Here is a 15872-nt window from a genome sequence, read left to right on the forward strand (position 1 = left end):
TCTCTTCTCTTCTCTTCTCTTCTCTTCTCTTCTCTTCTCTTCTCTTCTCTTCTCTTCTCTTCTCTTCTCTTCTCTTCTCTTCTCTTCTTTTTCCTAACAAAGTATTTGGTATTTGGCTTAGTCTGCATATGTGGATGATGCATCTTCTGCCTCAGCTGAATATTCACATCTTCTCCCACCAACTTTGGCCAAGCTGAGTGCTTCTATCCTGGGGGAGTCTGTCTAATGACTCAAAGAATGTTCACATTTGGAGGGGTGAGAGCACAGTTGTTGCTTCTGGGGACTTGAGCTTTTTCTACACAGTACTGGTAACCAAGGGCATACTGGAAACTGGAAGACATTGACTTCGTCTTTCCTCCATTGCCCTCAACACTTACATCATGCTTTAAAAATGATCCAGGTGTCTCCTCCTGTGCAGAATCTCAGGGTTCATCTCAGACCCCAGACAGTTTGTGCCTCGCCCAGAAAATATCAAAGAATTCACCCAAAGTGGAGCACCCCACAGTACAGCCAGCAGCCCAGTGCATCTCTCTGATCTGCAAAGTGTGGAAATGGAGCTAGGTTTTCTCTTGCCTCTTTCATAGGTAAACACTATATTTTCTGATCACTGAGGGCAAATGTTTATCCTTCTTTTCTTTTTTTTTTTCCCCCCATCTTTATTTATTTTTTTTTTTTTTCCTTCTCCTCTTTGAAAAGTTGGTGATGAGGAGCATCTTGGAATAGGAATAATAGCTGGCTTCTCTCTCACTTCTGTCCCAAGTCAGAGATGAATGAGGTTACATTTAAATGTTTCTTTTAATTTACTTTTTAATATCCATTTTTGTCAGTTCAGAGATGCATATGACAATGCTTCTTTGGCTTGGCTGTTCTCTGGTACCAGATCCAGATGTCAGAAATGCCAGCCATCCTCCGTTCCCACTTTGTGTCATGGAAAGCTTTTCAGATATCACAGGAGAAGCCCAACTATGACATGTTTCACTTGTTCCCATACTTGGGTTCAACGTGTGTGTGTGTTAATTTCCTTTTCTCTTTCCTTTCTTTCAACAGTGGCAGACCTGATCTCTTCTGAGCTACTTGCAGACTCTGGGCCATTGAGACGTTGACTTTGACAGACAGTTACCATTCATTCCTTGGGATCATAACTGCCCTTTCTCTCTCCATCACCTCCTGCACTGCCCTTCCCTCTAATAAAACTCCAGTGTGTCACGGTCCTGCTATGGAGCCCAGGGAGTCTTTGGGCAGCTCCCGTCAAAGGGGAGGTGAGGCGGATTTTCTGCCAGCCTCTGTGTCCTCTGCCAAACCACCGTCTGCCTCCAGCTGCACAGGGGAGACAGTGCTGCCGACAGCTGGCTCGGGGAAAGGGATTCCGGTGAGCGGGGAACGTATGGAGCCTGAAGAAGAGGATGAGATGGGTTCTGGGAGAGATGTGGATTCCACTTCCAATGCAGACAGCGAGAAGTGGGTGGCAGGAGATGGACTGGAGGAGCAGGAGTTTTCCATCAAAGAGGCAAACTTCACAGAGGGGAGTTTGAAACTAAAAATCCAGACGACCAAGAGAGCAAAGAAGCCCCCAAAGAACTTGGAGAACTATATTTGCCCACCAGAGATCAAAATCACCATCAAGCAGTCCGGGGAGCAGAAGCTTTCCAGAGCTGGGAAAAATAGCAAAGCTGCTAAAGAAGAGGACAGAGGACACTCCAAAAAGAAAGTAAGTCCCATGCTTTTCTGTATTTCCCCTTCAGAGAAATCAGAGATTGTCCTGAAGGAAAGAAGAGAGGGTGGGGTGAAATTTGTGGCACGTGTGTCCATCACATAACCTTCAGACCATTTGCAAAGCCCTGCTCGATTGTAAAGAATGCAATGCAATGCAGGTCTCATCCTACTGTGCTGTGTGCTGATCTTGAGCTATCCTTCAGATAAACCAGGTGGGAAAGGATCAGATGCTCAGCTGTGCCTCTGTTACCTGCTTGCATAATTGAGATTTAAGATTAATTGCTATATGAGAAATGAATGGTGGAGCCCACTTCTTGATTGCTTTTTGTCCAAGCACTAATATGTGGAGTGTTTTGGCAGCTAAAGCTTCTGAATACATTTTTAAAATACAGGTATGTGCACAGAGAACAATCAAACCCACTAATGTATACCAAGCAAACAGCTCCATTATTCTTGTTTACAGCAATGTGCTAGCACCACTATAGTTATGTTTCAGGAAATACTTTCATTATAAGCCTAATCTTTTTGAAATACCATTCTGGAAAGAAATTTTGGAATGGTATTTTTTTTTCCAATAATTTACTCAACTAGGCATAAGGAAAAATTAGTGCTATGTATTAGTTGTTTCCATTAATATTATTTTTGTTTTCTAGTTGGCTTAATATTCAGTGATATGTCTCACACTTATCTGAATGACATTTCTTTTAAAAACTGCTTTAAACAGCACTGGGGGAGTGACCCCTTGTGACTGCTCATGTTATTTTGGATGTAGAAGTGTTTTCTGCCCTAGGTGTCCAAGGAACCATGGTCAGGTTGCATCACAATGCAAATAATTTGCCCTGTATATTTAGGAGCACGTGGGCATCGTGATGAGTTCAGACACTGATCCAAGTCTAATGAAAGACCTGTGAATAAGTCCAAACCAAGTTCATGTAGGGGATGTAGGTTTCCACCTGTTTAAATCTTAGAGTTGACTTGGTCCTGCAGCTCAATGAGCTTTGATCCCTTGCTGTATACGAGTTGCCACTTCTCCTGCACCTCATATGTACAATTGGCTACTTTAAGCCCGCAGTAGGCTACTTGCTACTTGCCCTGTCAGGAGACAGTCTCCTTCACAATCTGAGTCCATTGACAGCTCAAAATCATTTTCTGAAGCAGAAGCATTTCCCACTGACACTGTGTAGATCCCATGAAGATTAGCATCACTCACTGAGAGTACTTCTCTTAGAAGCTGAACTTGATGGGGGAAAAGCAAGGGTACTTCTTTGAACATTGGTAAATTGCATACTCCTTGTTCATGGAAAAACAGCACAGAAGAGTTTTGGTCCAATAATACATTGGGAATGGGTTTTCCAGTTATTAAGAAGGACAAGTGCTCGTGTAAGAATGTGCTCAGAGACAGTCACAAACAATTCCTCCGTGGCCAGGCAGGAAAGGAAGACTTGTAAATCACTGCTTACCTCACATGGGCTGTGGAGAAATTGTTTAGAAGTTGGATCTTTATTTCCCAGTTAGATGAGTATGGAAGGCAAGCTCATTCTTCTATGTGGACATTCAAAAAGGTTAAATAAACAAAACAAATCGTAATGAAACCAAGGGGGGTAAGGGGAGGGAATGAAAGTAGCATGGTTATCTTCAGGGTGACTATAATTGCAGAAAGATAAGGAGTTGGAAAGGGGAGGATTGTGGACTGAGTGAGGTCAAATTCAGCTTTTGTTGTGAGCTGGTTTGTGCTGGGTGCAGAGGCTGCAAGCACTCTGGGTAAGAACTGGTCTAATCCAACCATTAAAAAAAAAAATAGAGAAAACACAGCAGGTGGATGCTCTGAGCAGATGGGAAGAGGCCCGTTGCACCGGCGAATCGATTATCATAACACCCAACGGCTGCCATGCAGCAGCTGCTGAGCTAGGGTCAAGCGTGTTGGAGGCAACGTGGCGGAGACAAGTCCCCAGCAGGGATCTGGAGGACCACAGGGCTGTGATGTTGAGAGGTTTGATGCTTGGAGCTGCATCCTACATCCCCAAGGTCGTGAGCATCCTGTGTGCCCAGAGCCAGATGGGATTTAACATGCAGCTGGCTCTTGGCCTGTGGGTTAGACAATCATATCTTGGCTCTGAGCATCTTGCATTGAGGGGTAATGAAAGGCACTGCATGAGAAGTAAGTCAAAAATCAATGGGAAAAGTACTCCAGCACTGGCAGTGTGATTGCTCTAATGGCTGCTACGCATGTCTTCTGGCAGATACAGTTTTCTGTTTTCTGTGGAAATACAGATAGGAGGAAAAGGCAAGCTGCAACTTGAATGGTCCATCTGTGGGCTTTCCTGGGAGAGAGATGCACATAGCTGGCTTCTGTAGATACTTGCAGAAACAGAGAGAACTGTGGTAGAGGTTTCAGTGTGTTTGTCACATTCAAATAATTCTGGTGGTTTTGATCTTGCAGTCACATGCATTCCTTCAGGGTTAGGTTGCTTTAATCAACATGAACTCAAGAAAAGCAAATAGTGGTAGCAGCAGCAGCAGGGAACAATGCATTCAAACTCATGGGGCAGATATGCAGGTAGTGTCACTGTACTGTCCTCTGAATTTCTGCCAGGAGAATGTGGCCCAGAGTGTACATTTATCTTGTGTGTGGACATGGTGCTGTTATCTCCTCGCCTGTGGGTGAGAGACATTTATATGGGTCCCACAGACTGGCATATAAGGATGGAGAGCACTGCAAACGCCATGCTCGTGTTTTGAGAGTGGAATGTCCTACACCTCATATAATGAGTTTATCTTCCTCCAGAAGGAGGAACAAGCTCTATTAGGGCTAGAAGAATCACTCAAGTTTGTTGCATAATAATTTCAGCCACATCTCCTGTAGGTCCCCAGTGCTTTGAAACACCACGTCAGCATTCTTGCAAGAGTTTGAATACACACAGTGCAGAGGGCAAGTAATGAAAACATGGAAGCAATTTAAGTAACAGCATGTGGGTACACAAAGGACTGGTAATGCCAGCAATGTAAAAAGAGTCTGTGAACTGGGGACATGGTATTTGTTCAGTGGCCACTTAAGGAGGAAGAAGATATGCCTGTTCCGAAGCTTTGCACTGTTCCGCTAATTAGGCAATTGGGGCCACAGCCTGATTTCTAAAGCTGTGGTCTGGGGTTCAGTGCTGATTATGAGGGGGCTCTGAAGTGCTGCACTGCTCATGTGCATTTTTTCTACCTTTGATTCCAGCTGCTACACTATATTAAAGATGTAAACACACATAATATAATTAAATACTTTCCTCATGTTGCTTTTCCATGTGAGCAATTGCCCTGGGGATGTTACATGATGGTGAATGGGAGGGAAAGGATGCCGGCAGGGGATGGTGTTGGGTGCGGTTGCCCTTGCCCTGAAGCAGGGTGGGAGAGCTCCAGAGTTGGGAGCCTCTGCTCCATTGGCTTGGAGGCTTGGCTGCGACCCAAAAACTTTGGGTTTTTAAGCAGTGGCCTTGCCAAGTTTCACATCAGCTTCCCCTCTTGAAGATAAGAGCAGAAGTCGCTTCCTACCCCTCTCCCGGGGCTGTTTGGTGGCTGAATTGCAGCTTGAGCTGTTGGTGCAGCTGCTTGTGCAGTGACTGCAGAGAGTGGAGATGTTATGCAAGTGTGTGCTCTGATTTCAACCATTCTGTGCCTGAGGATGGGGTGGGCTGGGCTGTAGCCACTTCAGACTCAATGAAATGGAGCCATTCACCAGTTTAGATGGGAGGGGGAGGGAAGAAGAAAGCCAGGAGCCCAAAGGCTGTGTCAACGTGCTCTGTCTGCAGATTGTGAGCCTTGGAGCCATTGCTCTGGGTGCTCTCACCTACAGCACAGTTGCTTAAGTCCAGAACCCTCAGCGTCCCTAGGAGTGTCTTTTCCCTCAGATAAGGGCAAAAGTTGTCAGTTTGGAAAGGCACTAAAAGTGTGGCACCAAATGCAAAGAAGCCATCCATCAGCATTCCCTGCCTGTCACGTAGTGTTTAACAAACCCCAGATGAGTAGCAGTTCCCTGGTTTTGCTTTACTTCCTTCCCCCCTCCCTTCCCTTCATTTACTACCCTGTCTAGTTTTGTGTCTGCAAACACTTCATTTCCCACCCCCTTCCTTTCTATAAACATAGCCTGATAAATTTTCTTGGTGCTTCCATGTATGTAATGTCTCTCTTCAGAGGATGTTAACTATTTTAATTATTAGAAAAATTCTTTTCTGGGGAGCTTGGGATGTGCAAACGCACTTCATTTCTGAATAATAAGTGTCAGCAAGCTAGCTAGAAGTAAAATTTCCTTGTGTGCAGTCAGCTGAAATTCTGTCCTTGGATTTTTTTTTTTTTTTTTTTTTTTTTTTTACTGTTTCCCCTCCTGAATGCCTGTGGATATATACTATTTCTCCACAGGAAGCACTGCTACCCATTTTCGCTTGAAATTCCATTCATCGTCTTCGTTTCCTCTTCTTAGCCCCACGCAGGCAGCTTTCTCCTCCAGTTCCCCCCTCTGTGAGGATGCTCATTCATATGCTTTTCCCTTTGGACCCCTCTTTTTCCACAAGATCATGAACACTTGCACTCCCCCTTTCCATCCATTTCTTTGTACTGTTGACTGCACATTGCACTTTCCCTCCAGGTTCTCGTGTGCATCTGCATTTCTTGCCGGATTACCACTGTTCTGTACTCCTCTCCCTAGTGACTTGTGAGCATGATCATCCAACTGCTGAAAAGTGCGTGCTTATTCCCCTTTGCCAAGGGTATCCTCATGTGAATTGTCTTCTGAGTCATCATTTCCTACTGCAATCTGAACATGGCTTGGGGTATTGCTATAAGCACTTGCTGCGTTAATAACACTGCAAGTGCTTATATCAATATCCCAAGCCATGGAGTTTTGATATATAAGCCAAGGTTTAGAAAGGAGAAAGCCCTTGTATTTCTGTTTGAAGTGGCAAACTGATTTTTTATAGACTTTTCTTTGTTTTCTAAAGGATGGATCACCTGTATCACTTTCAGTCCAGAGATGTTTCTTTGCTGGCTTGGTCCCTACTCTTATAGAATCCCTGAGGCTGCCCTAAATAAATCTAGTGGCAGATTCATGATGTGCACACTGGCAGTAGGGATATGGATCCTAGTCTCTACCTTAGTCATGGACTACTGGTAGTCTCAAAAACCCCAGCACAATGGGGAAATAAACTTGTGGTATGGGAAAACTGGTTTCTGAGCCAGTGACTTCTGAGGTGAGAAACTACTTCAGAGTTGCTCTAAAAGGCACAAGGCTTCTGGCATTTTTACAATCTTCCTGTACAAGCACTGGGGTGCAAAGTTACACAAACTCCGGTCTTTGAACCCAGGTCTCTTTTTGGCTAGCTTATCTTTTCACTAAACGAAAAAGAAAAAGCTGTAATTTGCTGCCCCCTAAAAAAATCACATCAGGCTCAGGCTCCCCTCTCCCCTTCCCCCCCCCCCTCCCCTTCCTTCTCTCCCGCCCCCCCCCCCCCCCCAAAAAAAAAAAAAAAAAAGAGAATATAAATGAATATTTTTATAAAAACTTCAGAATTTAGGAGTCTTTCTCTGCGAGCACTCTGGTTCAGCTCAGTCCTTAAAGATACTTGAGGTGCCTGGACTATAAACAAAGTTCTCTTGTGCCTCCATGTAGCAAGCAGGGGAATGCTGAGCCCACAAGAACATGATTCAACTCTCACTGTGAAGAATGGGGAGGGCTGGACCCCAGCTATTTATCTTCCTTCTCCATATCTGCTGAAGAAGAGCCTGCCTTGCATCATATTGTGGGTGCCTTGTGATAGGAACACAGCACAGTTTCTTTTCCAACTTGATGTTCCACCTGAGCCAGCTGATTTCTATCCCTTGCCTGCCTTCTCAAAAAGCTGTATTTTTTAAAGAAGCAAGCATCTGACAGCAAAGGGATGGGGTGGAGAAATCTGAGCAGACTTTTACTGCCTGAGATGGAGTGCCAAATGAGGAAGAGTTGCTGTATTTGATTAGCTTCCACATGACCAGGGCTTGTGGAGGCTGTCTGAGTCAAGGACTGGTTTTGTTTTGAAGCAGACCCTCCCACAGCCAAGTTTCGCTGGCCCTCTGTGACATTTCTTTGTTCCCTCATGCTGTGCCTTTCTCTTCAAACTGTGCCAAAAAATGCCCACTGTGCTAGTTTGGGGATGGAGGAGATGGTTCACGGCTTTAGTGGGGAAGGAATAGGATTCCATGCTCCCCACAGTAGGACTAGATGGTGGTGTTCCAAGCAGCCTCATAAAACCTTGGCCAAGTTAGTGCACATTGTTTGTGTTTTGAAAGCACCATGGCCTCCAGGCTTAAAGAGATGTGCTGGAGACATGGCATACTGGCACATCCATCCAAAGCTGCAAGCATCCGTACTGGTTGTGTCTTCATTTGGACACGAGTGTGCACAGGAGTTCCAGCCTCCATATATTCATATCCATTCTTCTTGTGCCATCTTCTGCATATAGTGTTCCCCCTCCTTCTTCCAACCATACTTGACCACAAGTACTTTCTCCTTTACCTCCAGCTTTCTCATCTTCAATCTCTTTTCCACACACATGCGTGCACAGTCGTTTACCCTGAGTAGGTCTAGTCCTCCACATACTTACTCCTAGCTGATCTCCTCATTGCTCATATTTCCTTGCATGAACAGTGAAATTGCATGATAGGCTTATCTTGAGCTCATTTTAATAGCTTCACCTTATGTACTTTCTTGTCTCTTATTTTTCATTTTCTGTTTTTCTTCTATTAGCTCTGGAAGTTGTGCTAGTTAGTTTCTAACCACTTTCCTTTTCCTTTTCTGCGGCTTCTGTGGTGTCTGACATATGAACATGCTGGTCATTCTCTCTAAGACCATCCTTCAGATGTTTTTTGCTTTTGGCTGGCTAACAATTTGAACAAAACATCTTGGAATATGGTATCTTGAAGATTTGTATCCTGAAAATTGTGATAAAATTGGCTGAAATACTTAAAAAAAATGTTGAGGAGAGGGTCATATAGTCAGGAAAGGAATTTGTGTGTCCATTTGCATACACAAAAAGTGCGATCACATTGGCCTTGTTTCCTTAGGAAACCAGGCTAAAAATATCCAGAATAAACATACATTGTTTTTTAGTGCTGAGATTTTCCAACTCTTGAAACTTAGAAAGATTCTGTTTGATATATGACCCCTGAATACGAGTCCAGTTTGCTGTGGTTTCATAAAAACATTGTTTTCCATTTCTTGCCGTGATCTCAAATGTGAATGAGATCAGTGATACTCATATTTTTCATTTCAGGACACAAAGTGTTATCTCAATTTCTTGACTATTTTTGGGCACTGATCTTCAGGAGAGATGTGTGCATCAGTAGCAGGGCACTGCTTCTGAGTAGGGAAGTATCTTGTGCTATGCAAATCTAGAAACATTTTTTCCTCCCCTGGAGCTAAAGGCTAGCAGAAAGGGACAGAAGAATGACCAGTGTATCCTGCTACTAAAATGAGGTTATGTTTTGAAGATGTGGCCTGGACTAAGGCACCGTGGAAGATGGAACTGCTGAAGATGAGGAAATGGTCACTTAAGATGAACAGTCAACTGCAGCTGCATTTGCAGAGCTATGTGTGTCTCTAACAGATTCATTTTAAGTTGATGCATCATGTTCGTATTGCAAATCTAAGTCTTATGGGCTCTGTATGAAGGCAGCAGAAGAGCCTGTCCTTCTGCAAGAAGTTAAAAATCCTGTAGAAATCAAAGGAGGAGAAATAAAACCATTTTTCTCTTAATGCTGTGTGTGAAATACAGAAATGAGATTAATTAATCTGTGACAGGACGGGCTAATATTTGTGCCTCCTTCATCATGCAGTGGTTGCTTAACCATACCACGACTGAGTCTCCAAGATGATGGCCTGATCTTAGTGTTGTCTTCTGAAATCCAGTCCTCTTCTTCTCATCAACACTGGTGAATTTGTATCAAAACTACTAACTCTCTACATCTTTGCTAGTATTTTAGTAACAAAATTTATTTCAAAGAAGAATTTGCAGAAATGAGAGGTTGAGGTTTTGGGGCCTGTGTGCAATCTGTGTTGATGCTCTTAATAGTTGCTTCTGGTCTCTCAACAATATTGTGTGGTAAGAGTCAAACAAGGAATATTTACTGGAGGACTTCTTATCTTCTCATCAGTTTCTCATGGCTCTCTGTCTCACCTGGGTGGCAAAGTTTGTAAAGAGAGATGCTATCTTTTATTGACATTGGTGTTACAGCAACTCCAGCACTATAAACCTGGGTGGTTCATTGAGGAATTTCAGTGCTTCGCAGCCTCGTAGCTTTGTGTGATCTGCTGTTGATCCACACACTGAAAGATGAGAATCAGCCCCAAGGGGGTTTGTGGGTAATTTTCCCTTGCCTAATGCTCTTGGGAGGAATGTGGTGGCACCAGCAGCCACCCAGAGGCCATGTTCTCCTCCTTGATGACTGCTCAGCTCTGCCTGATGAGAGGGCCGAATAGTGAATGCTTAGATGCGTCACCAATGACCCTGCTATTGCTTCACCATAGGGCAATGGCACTTATTCCCAGCCTGCTTCTTTTTGGCAAAAGCACTTCTGTAGCAAGCTTGGCAATCACTTCCCAGGAGGCGCAGGAAATGGTTTCCTCACACCTTTGATGCGGAGTCAGTGCTAATTCCCAAATTATTATTATTATTTTCATTAGACTCTCTTGCACCCTAGCATATGCTAAAATATTGTCCTGGCCTGGGTAATTTTGCTTAAACTTCATGTGTTATATTTCCAGGTGGATAATTTATTGAAAGCTCACTCTCAAGACTAAGAATAAGAGATATGAGGCAGATAATTTCACAGCGGGTAATAGCAGAGCAGGAGTTTGGTTAGCCCTTGTTCCTGCTTTCAACCACTTTTTTCACCAGTAGGAACAGTCCCTAAATCGGTATCCTGAACAGTGTGTATTAACTAGGAGTGTGAAGGTACCTCTTTGGCTGCATCTTCCAAGGGATCTAATGCTTCCTAATCAATGTGTTTTACTTCTTATAGCCCATGTGTGTGAGGGTTAGATGGGATAATTAACATCTTGTCTGTTTGCTGATGCTGTATTCACTAGTGCTCAACTGATCCTCTCAAAGACAGCTCCTCGTTTTTACAGATTCAAGAAATCACAAGGTTTGGAAGAGAGCTCTGGGTATCATTTAGTCCATTCCCTGCTAAAACGTGTTCCCGACAGCAAGTCGCACAGGAAAGTGTTCAGGTGGATTTTCAATATCTCCAGAGAAGGAGACCCCAAAACCTCTCTGGGCAGCCTGTATCAGTGCTCTGTTGCACTCACAGTAAAGAAATTGTTCCTCAGGTTCAGGTGAAATTTTCTGTGTTCCAGTTTGTGCCTATTGCCCTCTTTCCTGTTGCTGGGCACCGCTGAAAATGGCCTGTCCACATCAACTTGACTCCTACCTACTGGATATTGATAAGCATTGATAAGGCCCCTCTCAGCTTTTTCTTCAGGCTGAGCAGTCCAGATCTCTCAGTCTTTCCATGGCAAACTTCTCTACAATCATTTATGGCATCATTTGGATCAATTCCACCAGTGTTTTCTCTCTCTTGTTTTAATTCCATTGCATTATTTGTAATTATAAGCCTGACTTGAAGGAGAGACGGGGGGGAAAGCTTGTTTCCTTCTGTGACTACAAGAACTGCAATTGCAGGAGGAAGTGTATGATGGGAGGGATCGATTTGTCCTTAGGTCACTGACGCTGGGTGTGTGCAGGAGCTGCCTTTAGTCACTCGGGGACTGAAATTGCCAACTTGCTTCATGGGTATTTGTGAGGTGTGGGGCAGCTCTGCAGGAGGGCAGCATGTCCTTTGCTGCTCCCCTTGTTATGGTTGGCAGACGTGGTATGCAACAAAGGCATGTTTCATCTTTAGAGGCGATGTCAGACTTGGGTGCTTGTGATGAGGAACCCTTGATCTGCTTGGGCCACTACCGAGAATAATGTGAATGTGGCTATTGATGTCATTTAAAGGGCAGAAGAGGCTTCAAAGGAAAGGGAAGGCGGATTCTGATGGACAGCCAAGTCCTTAACCTGCAGCATTTGATTGTGAGGGAGTAGATGACAGTGACCTGCCTTCGGCTTTCTCCATCTGTAGGAGTTCCTATAGGTGATGCGTACACATGACTTTGCAAAGGTTTCAGGTTGTGATTCTCTTTGCAGCAAAACAAGGAAGTAAGACAGATGCTAATTAGTGTTTAAATAAGCTTCATACTATTACATTGTGAATTTACCTGCTGAGCTTCATTTCCACCTGCAGTGACATTGGCTTGTGGGATTGCCTTTGTGATGAAAAGGTGAGGTGGAAGTCTAAAAACACTCTGTCATTTTTCTGTCTATCTGGCCTGACTTCAGCTAATAAAACCATGTGAGCCTGTGGGGTATGGCAGCTGTGTGCTGGAGATACAAGTAGACTCAGTCCATCTTGGCCACATGATTTAATAGGCCTCTGTGTAATCCCCAGGTCAGAGGCCATCCACTATGCCCATCTTTGTCACATCTCGGTGATGTGTATCCTGGCAGGTTTTTCTTTTTGTTCCCTCCCCGGCATGGAAAGAACCATCTGCCGGTTTGGCTTTCAGAAGAATTTCAAAAAAATACCAATTTCCTTTTGTTCCAAGAGGAGGGGGGTGATGGGACAGAAGGGGGAAGGAGAGCCTGACCTAAAACCAAGCCAGTGTTTGCAGGGGTTTTAGAATAGCTTGTATTGTGTTTCCTACTCCCCAAGGAAGGGTTGTCCTCTTTCTTCTTTTCTCTTTGATTGGATTCCCTGCCACTCCACAAGCGAGTCAGAAGCTGCAGCTGCTGCTGTCAGCTGGGAAGGGAGACCCCTTGTTTAAAACCCATATGTTAATCCCTGGTTAGAAAATGTAGAAATTCTTTATGCTTCCCTTGCAGTCCCCTTTGCTTCTGCTCTCCTGCAGCTTTGCTGCCTGCCCCTGGTCCTTGCCACTTTATTTGGGTAATGTCTACGGTGTAAGCATAATCTCTCAGTAAAACAGAGTTACCTGAGACCATGTAACTGCTAACAGTACAAATGCACTGCCTACCTTTCAAGCTGTATTGCAGAGCTAAGAGGTGTTATAGGGACAGTCTGAGAGTTTAACTAGGGGTAAAAAAAAACAAAGAAACAACAACCCAAACAAGTAGCAGGTGTAAGAGAGACTCTTAAGTATAACCTTAAAATACAGGTAGCAGCTGACTGTCCAGCCTCAGTAAAGAGCACAGGTAGCATAAGGATTCTGTAAGCAAGCTCAAAGACTGGACAAAGCAACCAAAACTGATCTAGATTTAGAGCCATGAGGGAAGTCAAAAAGGGTGTTGAATGTGTTGTGAGGTCTGAGGAAAAATTACAGAGCTTTGAAAGCAAGAGGAGTCTTCTCATGGCTGCTGACACGGATAGAAATGTTTGTTCAGTGGGGTTATGTTTTGTTCTTGAGGAAAAGCCAGCAGCCCAGTGGGAGAGGAATTTAAACAGTGAGGTAAGGAGAAAGGAGGATTTCGGCTCTGCCAGTTGGAGATGGCCATGCAGGCAGAACCAGGGAGGGTCTGATGGTTAAATAAGACAACTGAGAGGCTCAAAAGTTTATCATCAAATGTAATACCACTGATGTTCTGACACTGAAAAGGAAGAAATGTAAAAGAGAAAAGAAAAAAATAAATAGCACTACTTTCTAGTGGTATGAAAAAATAAATCACCACAGAGATTGGGAAAAAAGAGTTGGATGGTGTATAATATTATAAGGTTGAAGGCAGTGTCCTACAACTGTCATGACTGAGCATTACAGATGAATGCCGGTTTTTGGCACGCCCATATGTGTCTTCTCCATCCTGCAAGCAGAAACTGAGGCAGACAGAGGTGCCTGGCCCAGGGCCATGGCAGAGGGAGATCTACCTTCTGCAGTTCCAATTTAATGTGCCAACTCCTGCAGCTTGGTATATCCATCAGACTCCCACTGCTGCTCAGCTGTCTCCATCGATAGACTGTGAGGAACGACTGGGTGCCCTGGCGGTCCTCCATCCAAAACAGGGTGTTACTGTGGGGTCACATCCCAGGAACATAGGGAGAGCTGACAGGTGGATGAAAGCTTGCTCCATGTCAACTTATTTCTGGCAGGTGGTATGACCTCTGCTCCTAATTTCAGGCAGTGTGAAGGAACCAGCATCTTCTTTCCTCCCCACCTTTCCCAGTCCCTTTCCCGTCATGGCTCCGTGTTAATGAAATAAAGTGTAATTGGGAACCTACCCTCCATCCTGTCTGGTGTCAGGCCATTTGTGTGCTGGAGGAGGAGGGGCAGATCCGGCATTCAGGGGTGTTGGTAGAGGGGGGTAGAGAGAGGGAAAGCACTTCTGCCCGTTCAAGTAATTTAGACATCAGATGTTCTTGATTAAAAAAAAAAAATATGTATATATATATATATATATATGCATAAAGAGCAAGACAGTCAGCACTTGTAAAGGTGTGCCTTTGGTACATAAAAATATCTCAACAGCAGAGGGAACAAAATGCAACAGAAGTGTGAACTTAAGCACTTTCTATTTCTCAGATTTGTCAAGAGAAATGTGAATCACTTTTAAACAAAATAGCACGGCAAGCAATATAGTCAATTTCTGCCTTTTGTGCTGAGATCTTTGCATCTTAGAGCTGTACGTAATTGGTGTCTCCACAGAGAACTAAACTCATATCACTGAGTGAAGGCTGAACAGATTCCTTGGATGCTATTTCTGTGTGTTTGTTTTTAGTTTGCTCTGTGTAGCCAGAATGAGGTGAAGAAGCATAGGAAAACTGCTGTTTTTTGAATTTCACTTTCTGCTTGGTATTTACTAGCACACTGCCTTTGGAGTAGAAACTTCGAACTTTTATATGCACTAACATAACCTGGGTGTTGAGATCATAGCTTTCCTACATTTTCCTATTCCCCCTCAGTCCAATTGACATCTCTCTTTTTATTTTTTATGAGAATGGAAAATCAAAGAGAAAAGTAACAAACACTTTTCTGTTTAACTCCATCAAAACTCCCCTTTAAGCCCCCTTGACCAGTCCAAACTAAGTTGCAAGTATCTGCTTTGTGATGGCAGGGTATTGCTGTTGAAATGCTTGTGTTTCAGCTGTGTGAAAGTTGCATAAAAATGCACAAGGGATAAGCAGAATTTATTTATTTATTTAAAGATAAAGAATAATGGTGTGAAAGAATGAATTAGTTATGGCAAATCTTATTAGTGTCCATTGTAAGCAGAGAAGCAAAGACATATGGGAGCACTTGCAAAATTATGCCTTGTTTATTCAGCTTTGTAACCAAAGCAAATTTTTTTTTGCGTAGTGTTATTTATTTGGCAACTGGAGGGGTGTGGAAGGTGTGTGTATATGTAGCAAAAAGTAGGGGGTGGAGGGGAACACAGTATTGGTATTCCATTAAAACTTATGGTTGGTGCTTTGTTTGTCAGGTTTTGGCAAGTCTTTTTGCTTTGAAAGCCATTCAGAGAGGATCGGAGCAGATGGCAGGGAGATCCTGTTTGTGTTATTTTTGGACATTCCCATTGAAAGTCTCAGATTGTTGTCCTTTTTCCTTCCCTCCCCCACTTGTGTATGCTTTTCTTTCTTCCTTCCTTTCTCTCTTCCTTGTAGACTTTTTTTTTTTTTTTTTTTTTAAAGCATTTATTATTAATAATACAGGATCCTCTAAAAGCTGTGTATGTTTCTGACAAACTAAATGGTGGACATCTTGTTACTGTCTCTGTGTATTTGGGAAAAGCTGAAAGGGGGACTGCCTCCTCCTAACACTGCATTAGGAGAAAAATTTGAGTAGAGAATGGAGAGAAGAATTAACATTTTGGTGGGTTCATCTTGATAACCTACTTTTCCTGATAGATTGGCAGATGCATCAAGCCTAACCAACAAGTTTATATTGAGGATCTTCAACAAAAGCAAATTTAGTGGCTTGCATGATGTAGGCTTGTGGCCTCCCTGATCCTTAATGCCATTTGGTGGAGAGGTCTGATAGCAGATAGACTTGAAAACTGAACTGTGCCCTGTTTCTTTATGGTCTTCTCATGTCACTTCTGAGATTCACTGGTCTTAGGCAGCATTAAAGGCTTTTGTTCTCATCATCTCTGCTCAGA

The 15872-nt window shown here is 43.6% G+C and overlaps 1 protein-coding gene across 1 annotated transcript in view; it reads left to right on the plus strand.

Annotated features, from left to right (window-relative positions):
- The first annotated feature begins 93 nt into the window (after positions 1 to 93).
- Positions 94 to 15872, plus strand: part of SETBP1 (SET binding protein 1) — a 276753-nt gene continuing 260974 nt past the window's right edge. Inside the window, exons 1-2 of the mRNA XM_042862289.1 lie at positions 94 to 584; positions 1048 to 1708. Of these exons, the coding sequence (XP_042718223.1) occupies positions 1217 to 1708 (492 nt within the window). The 5' untranslated portion in view covers positions 94 to 584; positions 1048 to 1216. The remainder of the gene's footprint in view (positions 585 to 1047; positions 1709 to 15872) is intronic.

This window comes from Lagopus leucura, unplaced genomic scaffold (assembly GCF_019238085.1).
Source record: "Lagopus leucura isolate 7727_CA_CO unplaced genomic scaffold, USGS_WTPT01 Super-Scaffold_650, whole genome shotgun sequence".
In the NCBI taxonomy this organism is placed as follows: domain Eukaryota; kingdom Metazoa; phylum Chordata; class Aves; order Galliformes; family Phasianidae; genus Lagopus; species Lagopus leucura.